Source organism: Scyliorhinus torazame, chromosome 5 (assembly GCF_047496885.1).
Source record: "Scyliorhinus torazame isolate Kashiwa2021f chromosome 5, sScyTor2.1, whole genome shotgun sequence".
In the NCBI taxonomy this organism is placed as follows: domain Eukaryota; kingdom Metazoa; phylum Chordata; class Chondrichthyes; order Carcharhiniformes; family Scyliorhinidae; genus Scyliorhinus; species Scyliorhinus torazame.
The window spans coordinates 261,425,677-261,440,228 of NC_092711.1; the positions used below are offsets into that span (position 1 = coordinate 261,425,677).

At 49.9% G+C, this 14,552-nt stretch overlaps 1 protein-coding gene across 4 annotated transcripts in view; it reads right to left on the reverse strand.

Annotated features, from left to right (window-relative positions):
* Window positions 1-14,552, reverse strand: part of xkrx (XK related X-linked) — a 70,037-nt gene that overhangs the window by 22,085 nt on the left and 33,400 nt on the right. Inside the window, exon 2 of one of the 4 annotated variants that reach the window (XM_072505448.1) lies at window positions 49-151. The exons of the other annotated variants lie outside the window; for them this stretch is intronic. Within the exon in view, the coding sequence (XP_072361549.1) occupies window positions 49-138 (90 nt within the window). The 5' untranslated portion in view covers window positions 139-151. The remainder of the gene's footprint in view (window positions 1-48; window positions 152-14,552) is intronic. 4 annotated transcript variants of the gene reach the window in all.

Here is a 14,552-nt window from a genome sequence, read left to right on the forward strand (position 1 = left end):
ATTGGACTAGTTGGCTCTGAGGACAGAAGTGAAGGTGGATGCGCTCACCTTTGCCTCGCTGACAGCCCGAAGGCGAGTTCTGCTAGGATGGAGAGCATCCGCTCTGCCTGGTGCCTTGGTCTGGTTGAGTGGCCTCATGTACTTTTTATATCTGGAAAAGGTCAAGTACACCGTCAAGGGTTCGGTGGAGGGATTCTACCCGAGGTGGCAGCCATTTATCTCATACATCAACGAGTTATTACCATCAATTGTTGGGGAGGGACGATAGGATGTAATCTCTGTTGTGTGGTTCTCTGATCCCATTTGCTGTTAGCATGACAATTGTACCATGTTTCAAACATTTCTCAGGGTTCTGCTGTAGTTTCAATCGTGTTTGTTAATTATGAAAACTTTTATTATTATTAAAAAAAGAACTACTGTCAGAGATTTTCGGGCCCGATTCAGCCACCACTTTGCACCTGGCGCTGAACTAGGCACGGCGGTGAATAGCTGAAAAGGCCAAAAACGAGATTTGGGCCAGGCATGAACCATTTTGAGATTCACCCGGCCTGCTCTTGATGGAGAGTTCCAGATCTTGGCCAAAAATGGCGAGAAGATCATTCAGCTTAATTTGCATTCACTTCAATCTAATAGTGCAAGGGCCCTTTCTGTTAATTCCCTTTTTTTCTCTTGCTTTATTTTTGCAGTTATCATTTTATCTTTGGATGCTTAATGAACATATACCTTCAAGTTGAGCAGGGAAAATTAGAAATTCAAAATTTACAAAAGGAAACGCTATGCTAGACTTTGACTAGCAGAACTCGGACCTTCTCGGCACCCAAGAGATGTGTGTGACTTTTTTCAATTGGTTGGGCAATGAATTGTGTCCAGTAAAAAGCGGTGATTGGATCCTGCCCGAGTAGGATTTTTTTCAGAGATCTAAGGAAGGACAGTTGGTGTCCTGGATGCTCAAAGGAAAGAAGATGCCCCCTCTTTCTCTTGTTTTTCTGCAGAAAAGCTGCATAGCTGTACAGAGGCCTGAATGAATGTACAGTGAAAACCATTACAGACGGAAACCTCAAACTGAAAGCCTGTACCTAAGAAAGGGGTGTTAGAGCACAACCATCTGAAACAAAGATTCTTATCCTTTCTACTATCATTATTTTTCACCTCTCTCTTCCCACTGGCGTTTGTCTGTCATGTGCCAAGCCAATATTTTGTCCTTTTATTTTATGGTGGAGGGCACTAGAACCATCCCAATAGTAACGGGTAATGCAGAAGTTGTTGAAAAGGAGGAACATAAAACAATGGCTATCACTAGGAAAAAAGTACTGAGCAAACTATTGGGATTAAATGCAGACAAGTCCCCAGGGCCCAATGGCCTACCTCCTAGCGTTTTAAAGGAAGTGGCAGCAGAGGTATTAGAGGCACAGATGATGGAGTCATTGGTTAGAATATTCCAAAATTCTCTGGATTCTGGAAAGGTTCCAGTGAAAAAGGCTAATGTAACACCCCTGTTCAAAAAGAGAGAAAGGCAGAAAGTAAGAAACTATAGACCAGTTAGTTTAGCATCGGTTGGGAAATGGTTGGAATCCATTATTATGGAAATAGTAATGGAACATTTAGAATGTCATAACGCAACCCATCATTCAGCACGATTTAATGAAAGGTAAATCATGTCCAACTTGCTAGGGTTCTTTGATAAGATGCCACACAAAGTTTAATACACAAGAGATCCCATGGGGGTTAAGGGCAATATGTTAATTTGGATAGAGGATTGGCTAACCAACAGAAAGGAAAGAGTGGGGATAAATGGGTCTTTTTGGTTGGCAAGATGTAATTAGTAGTGTGCCACAGGATTTGGTTCTTGGACCCTATTTACAGTACATATTAATGACTTGGATGCAGGGATAGAATGTACTAGAACCAAATGTGCAGATGACATAAAATACGTGGGAAAGCAAGTTGCAATGAGAAAATAAGAAATTTACAAATGGATATGGATAGGTTAGGTAAGTGGGCCAAAGTTTGGAAAATGGGATTTAAGGTGGGTGAGTGTGAGGTTATCCACTTTGGTTGGAGGAATAAAGAGACAAATTATCGAAATGGAGAGAAACTTCAAAATACTTCGGTGCAGAGGGATCTGGGTGTACTCATGCATGAATCACAGAATGTTAGTAGTATGCAGGTGCAGCAGGTAATAAGGGAGGCAAATTGATTTTTGGCATTCGATGGAGTAGAGTATAAAAGGTAGGGAAGTGCTGTTGCAACTGGGCATTGGTGAGACCCATATCTAGAGTACTACACAGTTTGGTCCCCTTGAGGAAGCATTAGGGGCAGTTCAGAGAAGTTCACTAGATTGATTCCAGGGACTGGTCTTATGAAGAGAGATTGAGCAGTTTAGGTTAATGCTCACTGGAGTTTAGAAGGAGAGATCTAATTGAGGTAAAGAAGATGATAAAGTGGATTGACAGTGTAGACGTAGAGCAGATATTTCCCCTTGTTGGACATTCTAGACTGAGGCCATAGTTTCAGGCTAAAGGGTGGCAGATTTAAAACAGAAATGGAGCAGAAATTATTTCACTCAGAAGATCGTGAATCTGTGGAATTCGCTGCCCTAGAACTCAGTGAATGCCGGAACACTAAATAAATTTGAGATAGGTAACTTTTTAATTAGTAGCGGAATGAATGGTTAGGAGGAGAGGGCAGGAAGGTGGAGATGAGATCAGCCATGATCATATTGAATGGCAGAGCAGGCTCAAGGGGCTGAATTGCCTATTCCTGGACCTAATTCTGGTGTTCTTATGTAACAGATTAACAGATCTCCCTGGCTTTTGTACTCTATGCCTCCATTAATAAATGCAAATATCTCATATGCTTTTCTAACAACATTTTCAACTGGTGTACATATATGCCCAGGTCGCTTTCTTCCTGGAGCTCATTTAAAATTGTACCATTCAGTTCATATTGTCACTTAACTATAATGTCACATTTCTATGTGTTAAATTTAATATACAATGGGGGCGATTCTCCGATATTGAGGCCAAGTGTTCGCGCCAAACAGGGCCCGGACACAACCTATTCTGGCCCCCCACGGCGCTGGAGCGGTTCACGCCGCTCCAGCGTCCTTACGCAGCACCAAATGGGCGAGCCAACCCGCGCATACGCAGTTGGGGCAGCCCAATCCTGCGCATGCGCAATTGGACCACGCCATCCTGCGCATGCGCGGGGAACGTCTTACGCACGCCGGCCCCTCACCAACATGGACCATGCCGGTGTTCTGGGGCCGCGTGCGGAAGGAGGCCGGCCCGCTGATCGGTGGGCCCCGATCGTGGGCAAGACCCCATCGGAGGCCACCCTGGCGAAGGAGCCCCCCTGCCTCACCCCACAGGTCGCCCCCCCCCCCCCAGCGTTCCCGCAGAGTCCCCGCCGGCAGCGACCAGGGGTGGACGGCGCCGGCGGGAACCGGTCGTGTCGTAGGGGCCGTTCGGCCCATTCGGCTGGAGAATCGCCGCCCGCCGGTTCTCCGAGCGGTCCGGTGCGATCGCGCGCCGCTGGTTTCCGGGGGGGGGGGGGAGAATAGCATGCGGCGGTTGGAGCAGCGTGGCGCGATTCGCTAGGCACCCCGGCGATTCTTCCACCCAGCGTGGTGGTTTGGGGGGGGGGGGGGGAGAATAGCGCCCAATATGTCTACCCATTTCACCAGTCAGTTTATGTCCTCTTGACATCTGTAACCTGTAAAAGTATGCCTTTCATATGCAAGTGCAGGTTCTCATACCGCCCCTTGAGAAACATCCATTTATACCTTTCTCCAAACTGAGAAACAATTGCCCACTGCAACTGCTCCTTCATACATTTTTGTATATATGTGAAAATGTCCCTTTAAATCTCTTAACAAACCTATTTTGTGGTACTTTGTATAACACAGTTTCAAAAAGTCCATATGAACATCAACCCACACTACTCTCATCAGCCCTGCACGTTACTTCATTAAACAAGTTAATCAACTTAGTCATGATTTGCCTTGAACAAATCTTTGCTGACTTTCATTTTATTCGTCTATAATTTTCCAAATGCCAATTAATTTTTCTCCCACATTAGTTGCCAAAAGCTTCCCACTGACATTAGACTGTCTGGTCCACAGTTCTATGGATATCCCTTTCCCTGTTTTTGAACAGGATACAAAAGTTTCAATCCTCTGGCTCAAGATCGGAGCCAAAGTCTCACAATTTCCATTTTTATTTTTCCTTCATAACCTAGGATGTGTTCCATCCAGTGATCTACTTTATTTTTATCCTACCTAATATTGCTACCATCTCTTTTTTTTGAAAATTTAGTGTACCCAATTAATTTTTTCCAATTAAGGGCAATTTTAATGTGGCCAATCCACCTACCCTGCACATCTTTTGGGTTGTGGGGCGAAACCTATGCAAACACGGGAAGAATGTGCAAACTCCACACGGACAGTGACCCAGAGCTGGGATCGAACCTGGGACTTTGGAGCCGTGAGGCAGCAATGTTAACCACTGCACCACTGTGCTGCCCTTTGCTACCATCTCATCCTTTACTGATACATGTCAAGGTAGGTGTGCACTCATTTAGTCCTCAACCACATCCTCTACCTCCGTAAGAATACCTCACTTTTTGCCCATAATCAGTCGCACCTTTCCTTAGGTTACTTTATGTTTGCTGCTAATAAGAACATAAGAAATAGGAGGTGTAGGTGATTCAGCCCATTAAGCCTGCTCGGTCATTCAACAAGATCATGTTAACTCCATCTCTTTCCTACCTGCTCCCCCATAACCCTCGACTCAGTCGTTGGTCAAATATTTGTCGAATTCAGCTTTGAATATATTTAGCAATCCAGCCTGCTCACTGTGAAAAAGAATTTCAGAGACTAACGAACCTCCAAGAAATGAAATTCTTCCTTATCTATGTCTTAAATGGAAGCCATATTAATGTTAAACAATGCTCCCTAGTTTTAGATTCCCCCACAAGGAGAAACATCTACCCTGTCAAGCCCCCTCAGAATTATGTGTATACATAAGATCACCTCTCATTCCTCTAAACTCTAATGAGCATAGGCCAAACCTGCTTAAATCTTTCTTCACAAGGCATCTTCATCCTGATGTGTTGGGTGTTCGGGATCACACACAGGTCACCAACACTTGAAGTAGTGCAACACTATTTTATTAAAAGGTTAACTATTTAAACATAGTTGAACTGTGGGTAAATACGATAAGAGCTTTAAACTAAAGACCTTTGCCTTGTCCTAGCCAGTTGATGCACTCAGCACATGGTGAATGTCTGTGCTGCAGGCTGTGAGCTCTGTGCTCCTAGCGAGCTGCTACTCGAATGAGCGGGAACTCTGATGCCTCCTGTCTTTATAGTGCGTGTGCTCTCACTGGTGATTGGCTGCGGTGTGTGTATGTTGATTGGTCCCACTATGTGTCCATCAGTGTGTGTCTGCACCATGATATACTGGTGCATATTATGACATCCCCGCTTTTATATTTAAAAAAATGTGCTTGCGTGCCAATAAATAGTGTGTGGTAAATGGTCCTGACTATGTGTGTACGAAATATTTACAGGACGATGTACATAAAACTAAGCTATTTACATGGGAAGGTGCCTGGTGCAGAAAAAAGAGTGTCACACAAATAACGAGATGAACACTATATACAAACCACTTGAACAATTAAACGTAAGAACAGAACAGACCAGAGTGCACAAAGTTCACAAATTAAGTCTCTGAGGTGGGCGACGAATTCTGGTTGACCGTCTCAAGGGTGGGTCAGGAGCCACCGGCTGAGGAGCGGGCTGGACTGCGTCAGAGTGAGGAGGATGCAGAGTAACCGGAATCTCCGCATAGTCCAGGTCAGGGACAACAGGAGGGTGTGGCACTGGCGGAGGATCACGTAGCGAGCGCGGAACGAGACGAAGATTACGACGCAGAATGGAACCATCCAGTAGACTAACCAGGAACGAGCGGGGTGCCACCTGCCGAAGAACCACAGCAGTTGCAGACCAGCCACCATCCGGAAGATGGATGCGGACGTTGTCACCTGGAGCCAGAGCAGGAAGATCAGCTGCACAGGAGTCATGAGCCGCCTTGTGCTGTGCACGAGACAGTTGCATTCGTTGAAGGACCGGAACGTGGTCGAGGTCTGGGACGTGAATGGACGGCACCGTCGTCCTCAGGGTGCGACCCATGAGCAGCTGGGCTGGCGACAGGCCAGTGGACAGTGGGGCCGAGCGATAGGCCAGCAGGGCGAGGTAGAAGTCGGATCCCACATCGGCAGCCTTGCAGAGGAGCCGTTTGACTATGTGGACGCCCTTCTCCGCTTTGCCATTGGATTGGGGGTACAGCGGACTGGCTGTCACATGCACAAAGTTGTACCTCCTGGCAAAGTTGGACCATTCCTGGCTTGCGAAGCAGGGGCCATTGTCCGACATCACAGTGAGTGGGATGCCGTGACGAGCAAAGGTGTCCTTACAGGCACGGATGACTGCAGACGATGTGATGTCGTGGTTGGGCCGGTTGGAACCGCTGACAGGTGGGGCAGTTAAGCACTGTGTTGGCGATGTCATCATTGCTGGGCCAGTACACTGCCTCTTGGGCCCATCCGCGGCACTTATCCACGCCAAGATGGCCCTCGTGTAGCTGTTGCAAGACAAGCTGGCGCATGCTGTGTGGGTTAACAATGCGGTCCAGCTTCAGGAGGACACCATCTAATACCGCCAGATCGTCTCTGATGTTATAGAACTGCGGGCATTGGCCCTTGAACCACCAGTCTGTTAGGTGGCGCATGACACACTGTAGCAGGGGGTCAGCAGCAGTCTCGTGGCGAATTTGGACGAGGCGTTCATCCGTGGCCGGTAGATTGGAGGCCACATCGGCGTCAACCTGGCAGACGAATCCCACTGGGTCACACGGGGTGTTGACTGCCCTGGACAGAGCGTCGGCTATGATCAGGTCTTTGCCCGGGGTGTATACGAGCTGGAAGTCGTATCGCCGGAGTTTGCGCAGAATGTGCTGGAGGTGAGGCGTCATGTCGTTCAAGTCTTTTTGTATTATATTGACCAGCGGGCAATGGTCGGTCTCGACGGTGAATTGGGGAAGGCCGTACACAATCATGAAACTTGACGACACCAGTCAAAAGGCCCAGGCACTCCTTTTCTATCTGCGCATAGCGCTGTTCCGTGGGGGTCATGGCGCGTGACGCATATGCAATGGTGGCCCATGATGAGGCCTCAATCACGTGGCAGGAGCACTGCCCCAATGCCAGATTGGCTGGCATCGGTCAAAATTTGTGTCTCTTTCGCTGGATCAAAATGGCCAATACCAGGGTCATGGTAAGTTTGGTTTTAAGTTCTCTCCATTCGCGCTCGTGGGCAGGAAGCCATTCTTCTTGACCAGGTTCCTGAGAGCTGTGGTATGAGAGGAGAGGTTAGGGGGTTCCTGAGAGCTGTGGTATGAGAGGTGAGGTTAGGGATGAACTTCCCTGGGAAGTTGACCATGCCCAGAAATCGGAGGACCACCTTGTCCTCTGGCTTTTTCATGGCTGTGATGGCGGCCACCTTGTCCGCATCCGACCGCACACGCAACTGGGAGATGTGATCCTCCAGGAACTTGAGTTCCGTCTGGCCGAAGGAGCATTTGGCTCTGTTGAGGCGTAGGCCCTGCTCCCGTATGCGTTTGAACACGCGCTGGAGGCGACTGATATGCTCCTGCGGGGTGGTGGACCAAATGATTATGTCGTCAACATAGACGTGAACACCTTCAATGCCTTCCATCATTTGTTCCATGATCCTGTGGAACACTTCTGATGCCGATATGATCCCAAACGGCATTCTGTTGTAACAATATCTGCCAAAAGGGGTGTTAAAGGTACACAGTTTCCTGCTGGATCTGTCTAGTTGAATTTGCCAGAATCCTTTCGAGGCGTCACGTTTGGTGAAGAGCGGGGACTTCCGGGTGCGGCGATGACCAGCTGAGTCGCACGTTTCGGCAGCTCCCGGTGAAACGGACTTTTGGGCTCTTGATAGGAGCCCCAACGGCAATTTTGACGGCTAAAAACACTGTGCGGTAAACCAGAAGGGAATCCCCCCTGGATACGGATGGAAAAAGGAGGAGAAAGTGGCCGGATTGCACTGGATCCTTTAGAACAGCGGCAAGGAAGGCAAGCAAAAACCAAGATGGCGTCGGAAGGTGGCAGTTTAACATGGGGCCCTGAACAACAAGAGTTCTTGAAATGCTGTGTGGAAGAGCTCAAAAAGGAAATGAAGAAAGAGCTGTTGGCCCCGATACTACAGGCGATCGAAGGGCTAAAGGAGGAACAAAAGACCCAGGAGCGGGAGCTTCGGGTCGTGAAGGCAAAGGCAGCCGAGAATGAGGACGACATACAGGGCCTGGTGGTGAAGACGGAGACGCATGAGGCAGAAACGATGTGTGGAAAGGTTGGAGGCACTGGAGAACAACGCAAGGAGGAACAACCTGAGGATTCTTGGTCTTCCTGAAGGTGCGGAGGGAGCGGACGTCGGGGCAAATGTGAGCACGATGCTGCACTCGTTAATGGGAGCGGAGGCCTCGGCGGGTCCGTTGGAGGTGGAGGGAGCATACCGAGTGATGGCGCGAGGACCGAGAGCAGGAGAAATTCCCAGAGCCATAGTGGTGAGATTCCTCCGTTTTAAGGATAGAGAAATGGTCCTTAGATGGGCAAAGAAAACTCGGAGCAGTAAATGGGAGAACGCGGTGATCCGCGTTTATCAAGACTGGAGTGCGGAGGTGGCGAGAAGGAGGGCGAGCTTTAATCGGGCCAAGGCGGTGCTTCATAAAAAGAAGATAAAATTTGGAATGCTGCAACCGGCAAGACTGTGGGTCACATATCGAGGGAGGCACCACTACTTTGAGACGGCGGATGAAGCGTGGACTTTTATTGTGGAAGAAAAACTGGAATGAGCGGGTTATTAAAAAGAACGTTTGAACAAAGTGGTGGGGCGAATGTGGGGGGCGAAGAGGGGCGTAAAAAAGTGGGGAAAGAGGAGTTTTATGTACTAATCCTGCGATGTGGTAACCTTTCTCTCTTCCACAGGTGGTGATGGGGGGAGGAGGGGAGGTGGAGGAGATGGGGCGTTGGCCATTGGGGGCGGGGCCAAGGGAGAAGCGCGGGCTTGGTTCCCGCGCTATGATAATCATGGCGGGAATAGAGAAGCAGGAAGGAGGGGGCGTCGCACGGTGCAAGCCGAGGTCACGGGGGGAAGCCGAGGTCGGCCAGAGTTTTCTGACTTCTGGGAGCAACATGGGGGGAGTAATTACGCTAGCGGGGGATCTAGCGGGGGGGGGGGTGGGAGGGGGGAATTACTGGGTTGCTGCTGCTGGGGAGAGGGGGGAGCTGGTATGGGAGGGGATGGGCGGGGGGGCACCGCCTGGGAGAGATACAGCTGCGTGGGAACCGAGTGAGGAGCTGGAAAAAGGGGATGGCTAATCGACAAGGGGGGGGGGGGGGGGGGGGGGGGGGGGGGGGTAGGAAGCCCCCCAACTCGGCTGATCACGTGGAACGTGAGAGGGCTGAACGGGCCGATAAAGAGGGCACGGGTACTCGCACACCTTAAGAAACTTAAGGCAGATGTGGTTATGTTACAGGAAACGCACCTGAAACTGATAGACCAGGTTAGGCTACGCAAAGGATGGGTGGGGCAGGTGTTCCATTCGGGGCTAGATGCGAAAAACAGGGGGGTGGCTATATTAGTGGGGAAGCGGGTAATGTTCGAGGCAAAGACTATAGTGGCGGATAACGGGGGCAGATACGTGATGGTGAGTGGCAAACTACAGGGGGAGACGGTGATTTTGGTAAACGTATATGCCCCGAACTGGGATGATGCCAATTTTATGAGGCGGATGCTAGGACGCATTCCGGACCTAGAGATGGGAAAGCTGATAATGGGGGGAGGTTTTAATACGGTGTTGGAACCAGGGCTGGATAGGTCGAAGTCCAGGACTGGAAGGAGGCCGGCAGCAGCCAAGGTACTTAAAGATTTTATGGAGCAGATGGGAGGTGTAGACCCGTGGAGATTTAGCAGACCTAGGAGTAAGGAGTTCTCGTTTTTCTCCTATGTCCATAAAGTCTACTCGCGAATAGACTTTTTTGTGCTGGGAAGGGCGTTGATCCCGAAGGTGAGGGGAACGGAGTACACGGCTATAGCCATTTCGGATCACGCTCCACACTGGGTGGACTTGGAGATAGGGGAGGAAACAGGAGGGCGCCCACCCTGGAGAATGGACATGGGACTAATGGCAGATGAGGGGGTGTGTCTAAGGGTGAGGGGGTGCATTGAAAAGTACTTGGAACTCAATGATAATGGGGAGGTCCAGGTGGGAGTGGTCTGGGAGGCGCTGAAGGCGGTGGTTAGAGGGGAGCTGATATCAATAAGGGCACATAAAGGGAAGCAGGAGAGTAAGGAACGGGAGTGGTTGCTGCAAGAACTTTTGAGGGTGGACAGACAATATGCGGAAGCACCGGAGGAGGGACTGTACAGGGAAAGGCAAAGGCTACATGTAGAATTTGACTTGCTGACTACGGGCACTGCAGAGGCACAATGGAGGAAGGCACAGGGTGTACAGTACGAATATGGGGAGAAGGCGAGCAGGTTGCTGGCACACCAATTGAGGAAAAGGGGAGCAGCGAGGGAAATAGGGGGAGTGAGGGATGAGGAAGGAGAGATGGAGCGGGGAGCGGAGAGAGTGAATGGAGTGTTCAAGACATTTTATAAAAAATTATATGAAGCTCAACCCCCGGATGGGAGGGAGAGAATGATGGGCTTCTTGGATCGGCTGGAATTTCCCAAGGTGGAAGAGCAGGAAAGGGTGGGACTGGGAGCACAGATCGAGGTAGAAGAAGTGGTGAAAGGAATTAGGAGCATGCAGGCGGGAAAGGCCCCGGGACCGGATGGATTCCCAGTCGAATTCTATAGAAAATATGTGGACTTGCTCGCCCCGGTATTGACGAGGACCTTTAATGAGGCAAAGGAAAGGGGACAACTGCCTCCGACTATGTCTGAAGCAACAATATCGCTTCTCTTAAAGAAGGAAAAGGACCCGCTACAATGCGGGTCCTATAGACCTATTTCCCTCCTAAATGTAGATGCCAAGATCCTGGCCAAGGTAATGGCAATGAGAATAGAGGAATGTGTCCCGGGGGTGGTCCACGAGGACAAAACTGGGTTTGTGAAGGGGAGACAGCTGAACACGAATATACGGAGGCTGTTAGGGGTAATGATGATGGCCCCACCAGAGGGGGAAATGGAGATAGTAGTGGCGATGGATGCCGAGAAAGCATTTGATAGAGTGGAGTGGGATTATTTGTGGGAGGTGTTAAGGAGATTTGGTTTTGGAGAGGGGTATGTTGGATGGGTGCAGCTGTTGTATAGGGCCCCGATGGCGAGCGTGATCACGAATGGACGGGGATCTGCATATTTGCGGCTCCATAGAGGGACAAGGCAGGGATGCCCTCTGTCCCCATTATTGTTTGCACTGGCGATTGAGCCCCTGGCGATAGCGTTGAGGGGTTCCAAGAAGTGGAGGGGAGTACTTAGAGGAGGAGAAGAACACCGGGTATCTTTGTATGCGGACGATTTGCTACTATACGTGGCAGACCCGACGGAGGGGATGCCAGAAATAATGCGGATACTTGGGGAGTTTGGGGATTTTTCAGGGTATAAATTGAACATGGGGAAAAGTGAGTTGTTTGTGGTGTATCCAGGGGAGCAGAGTAGAGAAATAGAGGACCTACCGTTGAGAAAGGTAACAAGGGACTTTTGTTACCTGGGGATCCAGATAGCCAAGAATTGGGGCACATTGCATCGGTTAAATTTAACGCGGTTGGTGGAACAAATGGAGGAGGATTTCAAGAGATGGGATATGGTATCCCTGTCACTGGCAGGGAGGGTGCAGGTGGTTAAGATGGTGGTCCTCCCGAGATTCCTCTTTGTGTTTCAGTGCCTCCCGGTGATGATCACGAAGGCTTTTTTTAAAAGGATTGAAAAGAGCATCATGGGTTTTGTGTGGGCCGGGAAGACCCCGAGAGTGAGGAAGGGATTCTTACAGCGTAGCAGGGATAGGGGGGGGCTGGCACTACCGAGCCTAAGTGAGTATTATTGGGCCGCTAATATTTCAATGGTGAGTAAGTGGATGGGAGAGGAGGAGGGAGCGGCGTGGAAGAGATTAGAGAGGGCGTCCTGTAGGGGGACTAGCCTACAGGCTATGGTGACAGCCCCATTGCCGTTCTCACCGAGGAACTACACCACAAGCCCGGTGGTGGTGGCTACACTGAAGATTTGGGGACAGTGGAGACGGCATAGGGGAAGACTGGAGCCTTGGGGGGGGTCCCCGATAAGAAACAACCATAGGTTTGCCCCGGGGGGGAATGGATGGGGGATATGGAATGTGGCAAAGAGCAGGAATAACGCAACTGAAAGATCTGTTTGTGGATGGGAAGTTCGCGAGTCTGGGAGCGCTGACCGAGAAATATGGGTTGCCCCAAGGGAATGTATTCAGGTATATGCAACTGAGGGCTTTTGCGAGGCAACAGGTGAAGGAATTCCCGCAGCTCCCGACACAAGAGGTGCAGGACAGAGTGATCTCAAAGACATGGGTGGGGGTTGGTAAGGTGTCAGATATATATAGGGAAATGAGGGACGAAGGGGAGACTATGGTAGATGAACTAAAAGGGAAATGGGAAGAAGAGCTGGGGGAGGAGATCGAGGAGTGGCTGTGGGCAGATGCCCTAAGCAGGGTAAACTCGTCGTCCTCGTGTGCCAGGCTAAGCCTGATTCAGTTTAAGGTATTATACAGGGCGCATATGACTGGAGCACGGCTCAGTAAATTTTTTGGGGTGGAGGATAGGTGTGCGAGGTGCTCGAGAAGCCCAGCGAATCATACCCATATGTTTTGGTCATGCCCGGCACTACAGGGGTTTTGGATGGGGGTGACAAAGGTGCTTTCAAAAGTAGTGGGGGTCCGGGTCGAACCAAGCTGGGGGTTGGCTATATTTGGGGTTGCACAAGAGCCGGGAGTGCAGGAGGCGAGAGAGGCCGATGTTTTGGCCTTTGCGTCCCTAGTAGCCCGGCGCAGGATACTGTTGATGTGGAAAGAAGCCAAGCCCCCGGGGGTGGAGACCTGGATAAATGACATGGCAGGGTTTATAAAGCTAGAGCGGATTAAGTTCGTTCTAAGGGGGTCGGCTCAAGGGTTCACCAGGCGGTGGCAACCGTTCGTCGAATACCTCGCAGAAAGATAGATGGAATGGAAGAAAGAAGGCAGCAGCAGCAGCCCAGGATCGGGGGGGGGGGGGGGGAAAGAGAGAGAGGGGGGGGGGGGGGGAAGAGAGGGGGGGGGGGGGAGGAGGAACCAGAAGGACTCTCAGGGGTGTTAATATATACTGTATAATATGTATAGGTCGTTGCGACAGATAATTATATATTGGACTGTTAAATTATATTTTTGGAGAGTGTTACTTGTGATAAAGGTAGTTGCCAATTAGGGTTAGTTTTCATTTTTGTTATTTATTATTTATTCATTTTCTGTTCATAAAATAGGTCATTGTTATTTGTGTTGTTATAATATTGTGTAAAGGATGCACAATGTACTGTGTTGGTTGACGAAAATTTTTTAATAAAATATTTATTAAAAAAAAAAAAAGTTTGGTGAAGAGCTTGGCGCAAGCCACCTCGTATGTGATCTTTTCGCGCTTGGGGATTGGGTAATGCTCCCTCATTATGTTGCGATTCAGATCCTTTGGATCAATGCAGATTCTGAGCTCGCCGGAAGGCTTTTTTTACACACACTATGAAACTGACCCAGTCGGTTGGTTCCGTAACTCTGGAGATCACTCCTGGGTCTTGGAGGTCCTGCAGCTGCTGCTTGAGGCGGTCCTTGAGGGGTGCTGGGACTCTGCGAGGTGCATGCACCACAGGCGTGGCGTTCTGTTTGAGTAGGATCTTGTAAGTATATGGGAGCGTGCCCGTGCCTTCGAAGACGGCGCGGTGCTGGTCGATAATGGCGTTGAGTTGCGCCCTGAAGTCAGCATTCTGGAAGGCAGACATGTCATCAGGAGAGAGTGAACTCTTTGAACGAGGTTCAACAGCTTGCACGCCTGTGCGCCAAGCAGAGAGTCCTTCGAGGAGCCCACGATCTCGAAAGGAAGGATGGCTTTTTGTGACTTGTGCGTCACTTCGAGTTGGTATGAGCCGGTAGCAGGAATGATGGTGCCATTGTAGTCCAATAGCTGGCAGGCCGATGGGAGAATGGTTGGTTTGACACAAAGGCTTTGGAAAGCAGTCCACGCCATGAGATTGGCGGAGGCACCAGTGTCCAGGCAGAATCGTATTCGGGACCGGTTGACCGTCAGGGTGGCACACCACTCATTGTCTGGATCGATGTTGTATACCAACAGCGGCTGGTGTCTTTGCTTCGGGGACAGCCTGTTTTTCGTTACGGCACCGACTCGAAAAGGCGCCTTCGGGTCCTCCGTGTCACTGCTGTGTGGGAGGTTGGAATCGGACTCGGTGACCGT